Raw genomic sequence first — 14,959 nt, 5'->3', positions numbered from 1 at the left:
TCCAGGGTGCGGCCAGGGGCGAGACCTGGGATTAGACCGTGGTTCCCATACCTGCCTGAGCGTGTGAGTCGCCTGAGCTGCTGATCTACAAACACACCCGTCCCAGCCCCTCTCCTGGAGGTTTTGCTTCGGCAGCTCTTGAGGGGGCTGCCCGGAGTCTGTGTTTCAGACACGTTCCCCCCAGTGATTCTCAACATCAGACAAATCCCAGAATCGCGGGAAACTGCTTCTTCAACCTTGCTGTGCGACCTTCCCCCTCCCTCCCGAGGCCTCCACCAGCCCCAAGCTCTGCACAGCCCCCCAATCCCAAAGTAGGTAGTGCCCCCCCCTCCCCCCCCCCCCAGTGAGTGAGTGCTGGCACCCCCATACTACAGCAGGAGCGCTTCTGCCCTGCGCCCCGCTTTGGGTATTCTTGGCCACCTCTGCCGTCTCCGATCCCCGTCCCCGGGCCGTGTGATTATAAACGAGCCACAGAATGTACAACGCAGGCCAGGCGGGGCGCACGCTGGCTTGGGCTCCCCACTCCAGCCCGCCACCCCGCTCTGGCGCCATGGCTCCAGGAGCCTGGCTAATCAGAAGCTTCCAGCATGGAAGCACGGCTCCTTCTCCAGCGAGGCTTCTCCCAGCGACGTGTTTCAAGTACCAATTTGGTGTCCTTGTGCCTCTGATCTCGCCAGCCTTTCAGAAGTCATTCCCTTGAATGACGACAAGCAGTCTTGATACGCTGGGTTAAAAATCTTTCAATTGGGGCTTGTTTGTTTATGAAGCAACATCAATTATCAGGGATTTCCAAACTGGCTCCCTTTCTACTGGCGTCGGCATCCAGAGCGGCACCGTCAGCCGCCAGCCACGGTGACAGCCGTGTTTCGGTGTTGCTGTGGGGCCTCGCAAGTCTCGGGGTGGGAGGGGGGCCCTGCGTGTTTGGAGCGTAAGGGATAAAAGCTCGTTGAAACACCTGTGCTCCCGTGTGCAGACGCCCCCCGATCTCGCATGTTTTATTTGGTGGCTGTTATTTTGCAGCACGTTGTGGATGGAAATCATTATCAAGAACCCGCGCGGGGAAGAGGTGGGTTTGCGAGGCTCCCGGCCCCCCGAGGCTGCAGGGGAAACCACCGCGCTCGCCCTGCGGAGGGCGGGCAGCCACTCTCATCAGGCGCCCGGGAGGGCCTTCTTGGCCAACTGGGCAGGAGCAAACATAAGCAAACAGCCTGGGCAGAATGAGGGAGAGAGAAGAAAGGCAGTGGGAGAACCTGCCTTGAAGGAGAGAGCCTTTTGCTCAGGGACTCACTTTTTTTTTTTTTTTTTTTTAAAGTTTACACGTTTGGCAGAAGCCAGGGGCGTCGGGGAGACTGGGAGTATTAGGTGCCCTTTGGAGAACAGTTGCAGGAATCCCAGCTCAAACCAGCTTCAGCAAAAGAAGAGATTTATGTATTCGTGTCAGGGAAATATTGAGGGGTGTGTCGGCTTCAGGCACAGCTTGATTCAGGGCCCCAAACGGTGTCTCTGGCCACCTGTCCCCCCTCTCTCTCTGTCAAGTAGGCTTTCTGTGGGCCAGGCCCCAGGCAACCCCGGGTCCCCTGTCATCATCTCAGCAGCCCCAGCAAAAAGGAAGCTCCTTTCTGGCAAGCCATGGTGCAGCCCCTCATTGGCCTGGCTTGGATCGGCTTGCTTGCTGATTGTGCCCAATTGCCCTGGGCACAAGGAGCCCGCGCCCCGATTGGCCACGCCCGGGCCTTCCTGGCGCGTGCGCAGCCCTGCAGCCCCGGGATGAGTTAACTTCAGACAAGTCACAAGGACGAGAAAGGATCAGGGTGGCTCCCCCGGAGAGAGTTGGGACAATCAGCAGGCATCTGTAAGCTCAAGGAAGCAGCGAGCGTATCCACCGTGCACAGCAGGAGGAACAGCCCAGCTGTGCCCCTGTCCTCAGTCGGCCACGGCCACGTCCTTCATCTCAGTAAAACGGGAGGCGTGGACGCAGATCAAAGCGACTCATAAGCAGTAAAAATCATTTTTTTTAATGTTTATTTATTTTTGAGAGAGAAAGAGCACGAGCAGGGAAGGGGCAGAGAGAGGGGGAGAGAGAGAGAGAGAGAGAGACAGACCGTGGGGGGGGGGGGGGAGGGGCAGAGAGAGAAGGAGACACAGAAGGCCAAGCAGGCTCCAGGGTCTGAGCTGTCAGTGCAGAGCCCGACGTGGGGATCGAACTCACAGACTCACAAACCTGATGGTGACCCCACTGAATCCCGTGTCGCAGCCCACACAGCGGGCAGGTCAACTTGGGAGCTTACTGTGATGCTTGGCACGCAGCGGACAGCCAATAAATGCATGTATGAATTAGAGGATGAGTGAGTCAGCAGGGAGCGAGCAATGGAATGTTCCAGAAGTTCATTTTTTCTCAGCGTTTATTTACTTTTGAAAGAGAGAGACAGAGCGCAAATGGGGGAAGGGGCAGAGAGAGAGGGAGACACAGAATCCGAAGCAGGCTCCAGGCTCCGAGCTGTCGGCACGGAGCCCCACGCGGGGCCCGAACCCACGAACCGTGAGATCATGACCTGAGCCGAAGCTGGGCGGCTAACCGACTGAGCCCACCAGGCGCCCCAGAAGTTCATTTTTTTAAAAACAAACTGGGATGGTTTCACACCAGAAGACGGGCCCGGATTAGACCTGAGGGCAGGTGCCGTGAACACTTGGCCCTTTGCCAACCCCCCCTACCTCCCCCCCAGAGCACCAGCCCTTCGCCCTGTCCCATCTGCCAACCCTGGCGCCATGGCCATTGGGGCTGGATGAGTCCTCGTGGTGGGGGCTGTCCCCCTTGTCCCAGGATGTCGAGCCGCGTCCCTGGCCCCACCCATTAGCTGCTAGTAGCATTTCCTCCCCCGTTGTGACAACCACAAATGTCCCCTGTGTTGCCAAATGTCTTCTCAGGTCGAAATCACCCGGGGTTGAGGACCTCTATCCTCGGGTTTTATGTAAACAACGGGTCCCATTGCCAAAAGGGGGGGGTTGGGCCATCTGCACTAGGGATTTCGGGGAGACCTGCGTTATCAGAAGTGGGCGCCCTGTCTTTCCTGCTGGGCTCTGATCTGGGCTGTTGACTTTCGAAGGCCCTGCTCCCTGGGGTCCGGGGCTCCTTTGTGAAGGAGGGAAGGCACGGGCGGCCAGGGAGCCCGAACTCTCGAGAAGGCTATCCCGCGATCGTAGAGATCACGCTATGGCACCACCTGCCACGTGTGAGCCCCGAGCGTGCGCAAACCCTGCGCTGAGCTGGGCACACGGTTTGTGTCACCAGATCGTCAGCACCAGGGAGCGATCATTAGCCCCATTTTGCAGCTGAGCAAACGGAGGCTGAGAGGGTGTGGGAGTGGCCCGAGCGTCACACAAAGAAGTCCATGGTGGAGGCGGACTGTAACCAGCTTCCATGGCAGGGAGGCCTCGCCCGTGTCTCTCCCTGGTGACGCTGGAGACCTTGGTCCCCGGAGCCCCTGAGAGGTGGCTCCTGGGGCTCCACTCACACACGGGGAAAGTGCCGGCCCCGCTCTCAGGTGCCGTGAGGCCAGCCGGGGTCCTCCCCAGCTGACCGTGCTGTCGTTCTCTCCCCGCAGGGTGTTTTTCCTGAACGTGCCATTAGATTCTATCATCGAGCGGCTGACCCTGAGAAGAATGGATCCCGTCACGGGAGAAAGGTTTGTGCCAGGCTCCCGGTGGTTGGCCATCTGAGGGCTCAGCCGAGGCCACTGCAGGATGGGTCTGGGGCTGACGCTGACAGAAGACTCTAGAAAGAGGGTTCATCCAGCCAGTTCCTCTGGGCAGTGCCTGTGGACCCTGTGCCAGGATATGCGTGTCCGACGCGAAATACCCTCCCGGTCCCAAGTAACAGTTCTGACCCTGGCATGGGAAGTGGCTGGATTGGGCAGGTGTCCCCGGGACGCTTCCGAAGGCCTCTTCTCGCCAAGACGCGCTGCAGATGTGACTGCGAACCAGTTCACCTGGGGGCCGACCCACGGTCACCGGAGGTGAATTGTGAGCCTTATTCTGCGGTCCGGCCAAGTGCAATGACTGTGTTCGCGTTGAGACGCAGTTGAAAGTCCCCACGATCACTAAGAGCTAGAAGCATCCATCCTCCCTGGTACGCAGGCCACATTTCTTAGTCCCCCGGCCGCGTTTCTGGGTCGGGACTCCGGAGTGGGGTGGGGAGGGGCAGGAAAGAAATACCAGGAATTTTCTACACCATAGGCTGATGTCTCATCCTTGATGCCGAGGGACGGTCTCGCCGACCCAAGTCAAGCACAGTGGCCTTCGTGTTGCCCTGCCCCTGGGTCCCGCCCAGCAGTGACTGTCTGTGGCCCTTGCTGTCCCCTGCACTCACATTTGTTGTCACAGTGCCCCTCTCCCCCACTCGGCCACGAGCGCTATGCGCACGGAGCCAACGATCGTCCCGCTTGCCCCTCTGTGCCAGGAGCAGACATGATGCCGGAGGGGCAGCAGACGCTTGGTAAATACTGTTTGGAGGGAAGAAGGAAAAGGAGGAAAGAAGGGAAGGAAGAGAAGGAAAGAAAGAAAGGAATTTGGGGGGTAATATATTCTACTCTGTCCGCCGGTCACTGACCTGCACCCTCACCCCCGGGGCAAGGACCACTCTTCGGGTACTCCAGGGGGAGCACCAGGGCCCCACCACGGGTGTGCCCACAGCTGGTGTGCCGTAAATGTTTGGTGGCGGTGATGGGGACCGATTGGGTCAACGGTGGGACAGAAGGCCCGTTCCCCCCCACCCCTGACCTCTGGGCGGGGCCACAGGTCACCTGCTTCCCTCCTCTGTCGTAGGTACCACCTCATGTACAAGCCACCCCCGACCGTAGAAATCCAGGCCCGCCTCCTACAGCACCCGAAAGATACTAAAGAGCAGGTCAAGCTCAAAATGGATCTGTTCTACAGGCATTCCTCGGACCTGGAGGAGTTCTACAGGCAGGCCATCACCATCAACGGGGACCAGGACCCGTACACGGTCTTTGAATACATAGAGAGTGGGATCATTAACCCCCTGCCCAGGAAAGTCCCCTGATGGCTTCCCAGGGAAACAAAGTCAGCCCCCACCCCAACCTCCCGAAACCTCAGCCAAGCCAATAAAGTGTGCTGGGTGCAGTCTCGGGTGTCCTGGAGGTGAGGACGCTGGAAGGCCGCCGTGTTTCGGGGCCTGGGAACACAGGGCGGACAAAGCCCAGGGAGGCAGTGGAGCACAGCAGGGCTCCGGGCTGTGCGCCCTTGGACGAGGCACCGAACCCTCGGAGCCTCACTTACAGCCAAAGCCACGGTGGTGACCGTCCCTGCGGGCGGGGTGCCCGGAAAGCCCTCAGCCAAGTCCCTGGCACACAACAAGCTCTCAATAAATGGAGTTTTAAAGAGCCACCACCTCGGGGGCCCCTGGGTGGCTCGGTCGGCTAAGTGTGTGACTTAGCCGACGGCGCCCCGCCCGCCCCCCGGTGCCCCGCAAGGAGATGGTTTTTAAATTTCACCCGCCCTTTGCTAACTTAAACAGAAACAGCCACGGGTGGCTTCGTGGCTGCTGTGCTAGACTTTGCTGTTCCAGGCACACGGGACTGTTTCTGAGGATGGGCTAGAGCCGCTTAGAAGGCCTGCTTTCAGGTAGCGCCTCTGGGGCCGGCACGGCTTACAGCACACGGGTGTAGACAGCAGGCGGACGGCACCGTGCGCTGCTCTTCCGTGGGCTCCCCCTCCTCCCATTATTCCCTTTCCTCGTCACGTAGGCGATGTGCCCATCAACAGAAAAGCACGCTGAAGCCACAGAGGGGAAGGGACTTGCTTAAGGTCCCCTGGACCCACGGCCACACCCGAACCTGGTGTTCTGGAGCTCTCTGCCTGTGGGGCCTCAGCGGGCCGGGCCAGCCGGGCTCTGGGGATGCTCGCTCGGGTGCTCTGGGCCTCACCGGTGAGGCCCCTTCTAGCCTGGGGTGGCCCGAGTCCCTCCGGCAATGATCCGATCCTAGTACTGGCCGTGGTAGCCAGTAACCAGGACGGCCAGTAGCTGGTACGCACGGGGCCGAGCCCCCCCCCCCCCCGCCCCTGCCTGCTCCCCTGCTTCTGCGGGCAGGGCGTGCCCCAGACCTGCCCCTGTCGGGCCTCCCGGGCCTGGGCCCTGTCCCAGAGGTGGCCTGTCTTCTCGCCTCCACACCTTCCCTTCGGCTGGGCGGCTCAGCCCTTGACCCTCTGTCCTTGCCCTGTTCAGGCACCGGGTACCGCCTCCTGAAACTCCAGTCGGGGGCCTTCCCTTCCCTTCCCAGTCCCCACAGGAAAGAGGGTGTCTACCCTGAGAGTCCCCCCCCCCCCCCCCCCCCCAGGCAGCGGGCCCCTGCTCGTTGTTCCAGTCCCAGACCACGGGTCCGGGTTGCAAACGCTAACCCTTACGCCTAGTCTACCCCTCTGCCTGCCGGATCCCAGAGAATGTGGTCTCACTTTACCTGAACTCCCCACAAAACACCATTTGGACATAAACCCTTAGCCAAAGACTTCATAAAACATTCGCTTCTTCAGTTTATGTAGTAATGCGCATTTTGCGGATGACCTCCTCTCTGGGCCCGGCCAGGCCGTTTCCTCTCCGCTTCCTCCACCCGCCATCTGCCCCATCAGAGCAGTTCTGTGCGCTCTGAGCCTGCTCTGGGAGGCAGGTGATGTCCGCCACGGGTATGGGCCGTGTACCGAGCAGCCTGGGTCCCCGTGCTGCTGTGTGATCCCGGGCAAGTTCTTTCACCTCTCTGAGTCCTTGTGAAATGACAGCAAAATAGTCATTGCCTCCTAGGCAATGCTGAGCGAGAATCGCGGGACCAGCTAATGCATATTAAGGCCAAAAATAGGGCAGGACACACAGTGCGTGCTGTCACTCTGTCTCACCTAATTCACAGCTCCCCCCAGAAGTCAGAACTATTTTTATCCGTAGGCGAGGATACTGGGGCTCAGACAACTTAAAAGACTTGCCCAAGGCTGCATGTGGCAAGGAGGGCTCAGCCCTCCAAGTGCGCTCGGCGGGGGTAGGGGTGGGGGAGGCCCTGGAGAGGTCGTGGGCACCTGCTTTCTCGGCTGTCTGTAGGGGTGGCTCGGGGAGGAGCTCCACGTGGACCAGTGTCGCCGAGCGGCTGGGCTGCGGGCGGCCGTAGACCCGGGGATGGCGCGGGCTACGTGGAGATGCTTCGTTGAGATGCACGCGCGCGCGGGTCACGGGCGTGCCCCTCGGGTGTCCGGCGGCCTGGGGAGCACCGCCAGGGTTGGCCCAACACGCTCCGGCTCCTGTAGATCGCGTAGATCACTTCCCCCGGAAACGACTGGAGCAAATGGCATTCATCGCCTCGCGGCCACCGCAGCCCCTCCCCCGTCGCTTTGCACAGCAAGGCTTCCCTGCCCCTCGCTGGGCTGCAGACCGTCTTCTCCTTGGATTGCAGGCCTCTGCCCCCGCTGGCTGGAGCTTATTAGCATCCAGTTCCAGCCCAGGCCATGCTGGTTCTCGGGCCGCGGGGCCCAGAGAGGGCCAGTCCCAGGCTTGGAGGGCAAACGTCCTGCTAATTTCTAGATCCCCCCGCTGCCCTTGAAGCTAACCACTGAGGTCTGACGAAGGGTAACTTGGAGGGAACAGCTCGCTTTCCGCCCTGTCACTAAAGGAGCGCCTCGGTTCCTTTCCAAGCGCGTTTATCGGAAGTTGTCACCGCAAACTGTCCCCTCCACTAGCGCGGGCCCCCTGGCTTACGGGGCTGTCTCTGTGCCTGTCCCCTTCCCCCCCCCCCCCCGACTCCCCGGGCAGCGGAAATCCAGGTGGTGCCACGGGCCCTTCGGGGTGCCTGCCGGAGGTACCCTGCCGCCTCCACAGGTGTTTCTGCTGCGGGACTGGGGTTACACCTGCTGGTCACCCTGAGCCGGGCCAGCCAGCTTCTCTGTCCCAGGAGTCTGGGGAGAGAACCGAGGGTAGACGCCTACTCTCTCCTCTTGCTCCTGGTAGGAAGCAGAGGATACCTGGGGTCTGCCCGGCCCGTGCACAGCACAGCCGCAGAGAGAGAGGCAGGCACGGGCCACCTCGGGCACTCAGCGGGCACGGCGTGCCTCCTGTGTGCCTGGCACCGGGGATGGAGCAGAGGAGGGAGGAGGACGGCATGTCTGCCCTCGGGAAGCTTCTATTTTGCAAAGATGAAGAGAGAGAAGAGAAAAAGAGAGACCATCTGATTTCCGACGGTTCCTGACTCCCATCTCTGCCCTCGGGTCCGTCTTCCCAGCATGCTCCCCTTCTTTTGCGTCAGGGGTCAGACCAGGTTCTGTGGCCCAGTGGTGCGGTTAGGAGCAGACTAGCTGTGCGCCCAGGAGGCGGGGGAGGCAGGAGAGGCTCCGAGGCCAGGACTCACGGCAATATCCTTGGGGGAGGTGAAGGTGACCCGGAATCTGGGCTGTGAGGCACAGGTGAGGATTCAGAGGCACAGGAAAAGTGACGTGTTAGCTGGTCGTGGAACACGCTTCCATTTTTAAAAATAGAAAAAATAACTGTATTTGTATCATTGCAGTGTTACCTGTAAGATACCCAAACGGTGTCACATAGGACGCGGAACTCCTATCCTTGCCACAGTAAAACCCTTGAGTGCCATTCACTGGAGATGAGTAGAGGCAGAAGTTTGGGGTGGATGGATGGATGGATGGACGGACGGACGGACGGACAGACAGACAAGCGGCGGGGGGGGGGGGAGGTGGGCAGATGGATCGATGGGTGGGTATGAGCACCAACGAGATTGTATTGTATTTACTGCCCTGTAAGCTCCGTTTAAAACAAAAATGTGGTAAGAACACTAAGCCTGATGAGATCTACCCTCTTAGGAAAATTTTCAGTGCACAATACAGTGTAGGTAGCCGTAGGCACGATGCTGTATGGCAGCTAGCTCTCCAGAACTTTCTTACTGTGTAGCTGAAACTTCACACCGGTGAACAGTAATGCCCCACTGCCCCTTCCCCAGCCCCGCCCCCACCATTCTGTTTCGAGAGGTTTGACCGGTTCAGGGAGCTCCTGTAAAGGAGATCATGCGGTCGTCTGTCCTTCCGCAACTGGCCATTTCTCTTCGCGCAGGGCCCTTCCATGTTGTCGCGTCCGGTGCCTTGCGTTAGCAAAACAGCTCCTGGGTTTTTTCGCCAGTAAAGCTCTGACCTGCTGGTTTCATCGGTCATTCCTTCCCCCGAGGGCAAGAGGGTCCAGCTCAGGTTTCACCGCTGCCGGGTCACTTCCATTTAACCGCAAACTGGGTTTCAGTGAGGCCCCAGGCGGTAAGGTCCGGTTTTTCCTATCAAGCTCCTATTTCCTGTGCAAATCTTTTCCAGCCGATACTGGGCCCGGAGGCCAGAACGAGGACACGGCAGGTAACTTCCGTGTCACCAGCCAGTGACGCACCAGCCCAGGACACTCCACTGGTCTCCAGGTACAGAGGCGGGACCCCACGTGCGGACCCGTTCACGGGCCCAGGCAGGAGGTACCGGGGCCACTGCACCTGCTGCTTCGCGTTCATGGGGAGGCCGCACCTGCAGATAGGCGGGCATGAGGACCTCATCTGCAGCGACAGCTTTATGCTGTCTACAAGGCCACTAGACGGCAGAAATTCTGTCATCACAGGCAGTGGGGGGCGGAGGCGCGAAAGTGAATCTTCCAGCCACTAAAAAAGCAACTTTATTGAGATAGAATTCACATACCTTAGAATTCATCCACTCAAAGCGGATAACTGGTCTTTAATATATTCACACAGTCGTGCAACCATTCCCCTTGTTTTAGAACGTTTTGTCAGTCCCAAAGAAACCCTGTGCCCATGAGCGGTCACCCCCTTCCCCCACGCCCAGCCCCTGGCAACCACTAGGGTCCTTTGTGTCTCTCTCTGCATGTGTCTGTTTTGGACATCTACAAATGGAATCCCACAGCGCGTAGGCTTTTGTGTCTGGCTTCCTTTGCTCAGCATATTTTCAAGGTGCAGCCGTGGCGTAACGGGGGTCAGCTACTCAAGTTGAGCATCTTCTCGTGTGCTTACTGGCCATCTCTAGACCTTATTTTGAGAAATGTCTGTTCAGGTCCTTTGCCCGTTTAAAAACTGAGTCGTCTTTTTATTACTGAGTTAGGAGTTCGTCATATATCCTAAGTTGTTTTTTTTTTTTTTAACATTTATTCATTTTTGCTCGAACCCACGACCGCGAGATCATGACCTGAGCCGAGGTCGGACACGTAACCACCTGAGCCATCCAGGCGCCCCAACCTTACATATTTTAGATAGAAGTCCTTGATCAGGTGTACAACTTGCAACGATTTTCTCCTGTTTTGAGTTGCCTTTTCCCTTTCTTCTTTTTTTTTAATTTTTTTACATTTATTTATTTTTGAGAGACAGAGAGAGATAGAGCACAAGTGGGGGAGGGGCAGAGAGAGGAGGAGACACAGAACCGGAAGCAGGCTCCAGGCTCCGAGCTGTCACCGCAGAGCCCGATGCGGGGCTCAAACCCACGGACCGCGAGATCATGACCCGAGCCGAAGTCGGACGCTCAACTGACCAAGCCACCCAGGCGCCCCACCTTTTCCCTTTCTTGATGGACATTGGTTGTGGCACAGAAGTTGTTCTTTTTTTTTTTTTTAAGTTTATTTTTGAGAGAGAGAGAGAGAGAGAGAGAACACAAGCAGGGGAAGGGCAGAAAGAGAGAGAGAGGGAGACATAGAATCGGAAGCAGGCTCCAGGCTCTGAGCTGTCAGCACAGAGCCTGACGCAGGGCTCGAACTCACGAACCGTGAGATCAGACCTGAGCCAGTCTGACTCCCAACCGATGGGGCCACCCAGGTGCTCCAGAAGCTGTTTGTTATGATGAAGTCCCATTTATTTTTCTCTCTTGCCCCTTGTAGTTTTGGCATTGCATCTAAGACTTCACCGGATCCAAAGTCACAAAGACTCACTCTCCTATTTTCTCCTGGGAGTTCTGTAGTTTGGGTTAACATTTAGGTCAGTGGTCTGTTGGGAGTTAATTTTGTTGTCGGGTGTGAGGCTGGAGCCACCTTCATTCTTTTATGGGTGGGGATATTCTAGCCACTGAAGAATGTAACTTGTCCCTCAGCAGCCCGCTGGGTGAGGCGATCTGTCCAGGGCAGCCGTTCAGCAGGGGTGGATCATGGGAAATGCTGGCTAAAACGAAGAGTCCTGGGCTTCTTCCCTACAGATCCAGAATCAGCAAGTTTGTGTCGGCCTGGAGATCTGTTTTGCTAGCAAACATCCCTTGTCGATCCAGGGTCTGTGGGCCTGAACCTTGAGGTTCGCCGCGTTTTGTGGAAGATCCTCGCGGTGGGAACACAAAAATTCAAAAGTAACCGGAGACTTCCGTATCTGGCAACGTGGCAGATGAGATATCCTGATGACCCCTCTGGACACAAAGCCCTAGTGGTGATACTCTGAATGAAATAGGGGGAAAAAAAAAAAAAAAACCTTCTAAAATTATAACCGAGGTGGCAAGAAAAAGTGGAAATACACAGAGGCGGAAAACGACAAGAAAGTACCAGTCCAGAGACAGGTGAGCCCGGCAGACGCCCAGAGCTTCAGGGACAAAGGTCTCTGCTGGGAGAAGGGCCAGCACGGCGTCTCCCCAGGTCTGAGAGACCCTGGGAAGAAAGATTTGCGATGCGTTGAACACATCACGCAGGGGTCGGGGCCCAGAATAGGTGAAGGACTGCCACGGATTACCAAAACCCAAGCGGCCAAGTAGAAAAGAGGAAACAGACGGGGGCAGGTGTTTCACACAAGAAAACACGAACGGTTAATGAAACGTGAAAAACGCTTCCCCTTATCAGTCATCAGAGACGTGCCGATCGATCACAAAGTCACAGTCACGGCCACAGCGAGGCCTGCTCTGCCCGTGCACACACCCCCCACTAGGTTTCAGCGCACAGAGCAAGGAGGGGACTCTCTCCCACCTGCCCGGCCGGGGTGGGGAGGTGGGGGAGGGAAAACCCGTCTCCCCACTCTGGAGACACCACTCTGGAGCCCTGCAAAGTAGCTTCTACGCCTGCCACCCTGGGACCTGGCGGTTCCTCCCTCCCCCCCGGCGTTTCCAGGAGAACTGCACAAAAAAGACGGGTGCCTGGAAGCTCGTGGTTCTAATCGTCGGAGTCCCGAGCTGGAAACAGCACACGTCTCCCATCAATTGTGTTTTGTTTTTTTTTTTTTTGGTTTTTGCTTTTTTAAGTTTTCATTTAAATCCCGGTGTAGTTAGCACACAGTGTAATAATATTGGTTTCAGGTGTACCACCTAGCGACCCAGCACTTCCCTGCGTCACCGGGTGCCCGTCACAAGCGCCCGCCTTCATCCCCGACACCTGTCCCCTCATCGCCCACCCACCTCCCCCCTGGTCGCCACCTGCGTGTCCTCTTAGTTCAGTCTGTTTCTTGGTCTGCCTCTCTTTTCCCTTTGCTCTTTTGTTCTGTTTCTTAAATTCCACGTGAGGGAGATCACATGGTATTCGTCTCTGCCTTATTCCACTTGACATTACAGCCTCCAGCTCTACCCATTGGTGACAAATCATATGCGACGAGGTCAGCTGTGGGGGGGGCCCCTGGCCGAGGATGGGCGCGGGGACCCTCTGGGCCGAGGCACCCATCCTCTGTCCGCCCGCATGGTGGGCACACTCACATCTTAGCTCCACACCGATGGTTTGTGGCCTCTGTTGTACGTATTCTGTGTTGATCTCTAAAACTGAATACGTTTGAAACAGGCTTAAGTGGCAACACCCGCAGGTGACCCACGAGAAACAAATGAGAAAGGCACGACGGGGCATTTTGCAGAAGGAAACGTGAACAGCCAATCAAATGCACCAAGAAAGCTCAGCCGTGTTGGTGGCCGGGAAATGCTCACTGTCGGGGGATAGTGTCACCCACTCCTTCGCTGGCAGCAGTCGAAACACCTGCCTGTTCCTGTTCCCGAGAGGACGTGAGCAGTGGGGGTGGCGGGGAAGGCGCGGTGGCGTGGGACAGCGTGGGGACCCCTGGAGAAGCGGGGTCAGTAGCCCGGGTGGCGTGAGTTGATAAGCTGAGAACCCTTCCTGCCGCCCCTGTGCGACCCGGGCCGGGCCCCGCTTTGGGGGGCAGTTTCGCGCCTCCGGGGACACGTGTGGCTGCCAGCCTGCGGATGAGGCAGATGAGCAGAGAGGACAGAGTCGGAGAAGCGGAGGTGAAGTCACCCCTGACTCGGGGTTCTGCCGCCGCCATGATCTGTACGTTGTCGGGGTGACGTGACCCCCCACAGCCCACCTGAGCCGCAGGACTGCTTCCGGTGAGTCTCACCGGGGCAAGTGGCAGGCGGGGGGGGAGGGGGGGCTTCTGCTGAGAGTGATGCTGAGATCCATCCGGAAGGGGAACCCCAGGATTGGGGACATGACCACAGAACGGGGTTCCAGCCCGCTGCCTCGGCATTTTTGGTTAAAATCAAACAGTCCCCTCATTGTCTGCTGGGCCGTCCCACCGGTAAGGACCTCCTGGTTCGTCAGCCGTTGTCACGGAGCCCCGGGTGACAAGGCTGCCGGGTGTGGTGGGTAGAGCGCCTGACCTTCAGCGGCTCGGTGCCCCCGTGGCTGGGCCTCTGCTCTGTCCTGATCCTGTCACCTTTGACGCCTGGAAGGCCAATCGCTTGGCAGGAACTCTGACCTCACGCCCGGCCTAAAGGGGACGGTCACCACCGAGCTGCTCACTGACCCCAGCGCCCACCCCTTGTCGTTAGCCTGAGGGGCGTCCTCTGGCCTCAAGGAGCCCGTTCCGGAGTGCTGCCCATCTGTCCCTTGCGCTGTCATGGAGGCCGTGCTGGCACCGAGCACCAAAGGCTGCTGCGGCCTGAGGCGTCAATCGGCCACCATCGTCATACAGGACGGCGTCTAGGTGTCCTCGCCAGGGTCCCCCAGCGGGCTCCCACGCCCGCAGGCTTCCCTGCAAGGCCTCTGGTCTCCCCCCACTCAGCCCAAACTCCCTGATTTCCGCAGCCCTTTGGGGAGGCCGCCGTGTCCCCCCATGGCAGTGACTGTGACTCCCCACGTGGGCGAAGCCGAAATCAACCCCAGTGTTGACCTAGAGAGGATGAGGGGGGTGAAGACAGATCTGGATGAGGGAAAATTCCATCTTGTGAGGCTGCGGGTGACCTCAGCAAGGCCTCCTGGCCATCAGAGACGCTCCCCCTTAGCGAGGGGGACGGAACCAGTCTGATGGCCGACGGGATTCCAGGGAATCTGGGGATTCAGGTCTTTTCGGGTCCTCCTCCCAGATCTGAGTTACCAAGAGCCCGGCTTGAGGCCGGGAGACCTTGCCCTGCGTGCGCACTTGTCGGTAGCTCCCGGGACGTCCCACCAGCGCTGTGCTGCCTCTTGCCAACTGACCGGCAAGCGAACCGATCCCGGAATCCCATCTCGAGCGGCTGCTCTGTAGGGCTGCCTCTGGGACGGATCGCTTTGCTTTCACTGCCCCCAGAACAGGCCGTGAGAATGAGCTGTGATCTCAGGTCCCTGCTCCCCGAGGGGGTGTTCATTTCCCCCGCACCTCTGGGTACGGCCAGGCGAGCCCCCTGTGCTGGAGAGAGGCCTCGGACCCACAGAGAGCCACCGGTCTCGAGGCAGGAAGCTCAAGTCCCAGCCTCGGCACCCGGAGCACGGTTACCGAAGCCGCGGACAGACTGAACAAAGATAGGAGAAGCAGAGAGAACAAAAGACATTACATTTAGGGGGGGAGGTTACTTAAAACCATGGAGGCCAGAAAACAGTGGAACCAGAATTTTAATGCGTTGGGGAGCTGGGGAGAAGCAGCAGAAAATTTTCCCCCTTGCTATATCCTGTGAAAATCTTCTCCAAAGATGGGAGTGGGGAAAAAAAAGAAAAAAAAAACAAAAAAACCATACATATGAACCACTTTAAAAAAGAAAAAAAGAAATACAT

The 14,959-nt window shown here is 58.2% G+C and overlaps 1 protein-coding gene across 4 annotated transcripts in view; it reads left to right on the top strand.

Moving 5' to 3' along the window:
• Positions 1-5,139, top strand: part of AK8 (adenylate kinase 8) — a 129,990-nt gene extending 124,851 nt beyond the window's left edge. For all 4 annotated transcript variants that reach the window (XM_086684383.1, XM_086684382.1, XM_086684381.1 and 1 more), the window contains 2 exons: positions 3,603-3,683; positions 4,822-5,139. In XM_086684383.1, coding sequence (XP_086540509.1) covers positions 3,603-3,683; positions 4,822-5,059 — 319 coding nt within the window. In that variant the 3' untranslated portion in view covers positions 5,060-5,139. The remainder of the gene's footprint in view (positions 1-3,602; positions 3,684-4,821) is intronic.
• Positions 5,140-14,959: the final 9,820 nt, after the last annotated feature.

Source organism: Puma concolor, chromosome D4 (genome assembly GCF_028749965.1).
Source record: "Puma concolor isolate L17-30 chromosome D4, mPumCon1.1.hap2, whole genome shotgun sequence".
NCBI lineage: Eukaryota > Metazoa > Chordata > Mammalia > Carnivora > Felidae > Puma > Puma concolor.
The sequence above is the reverse complement of the archived record's forward strand: the minus strand, read 5'-3'. Positions and strand labels throughout refer to the sequence as shown.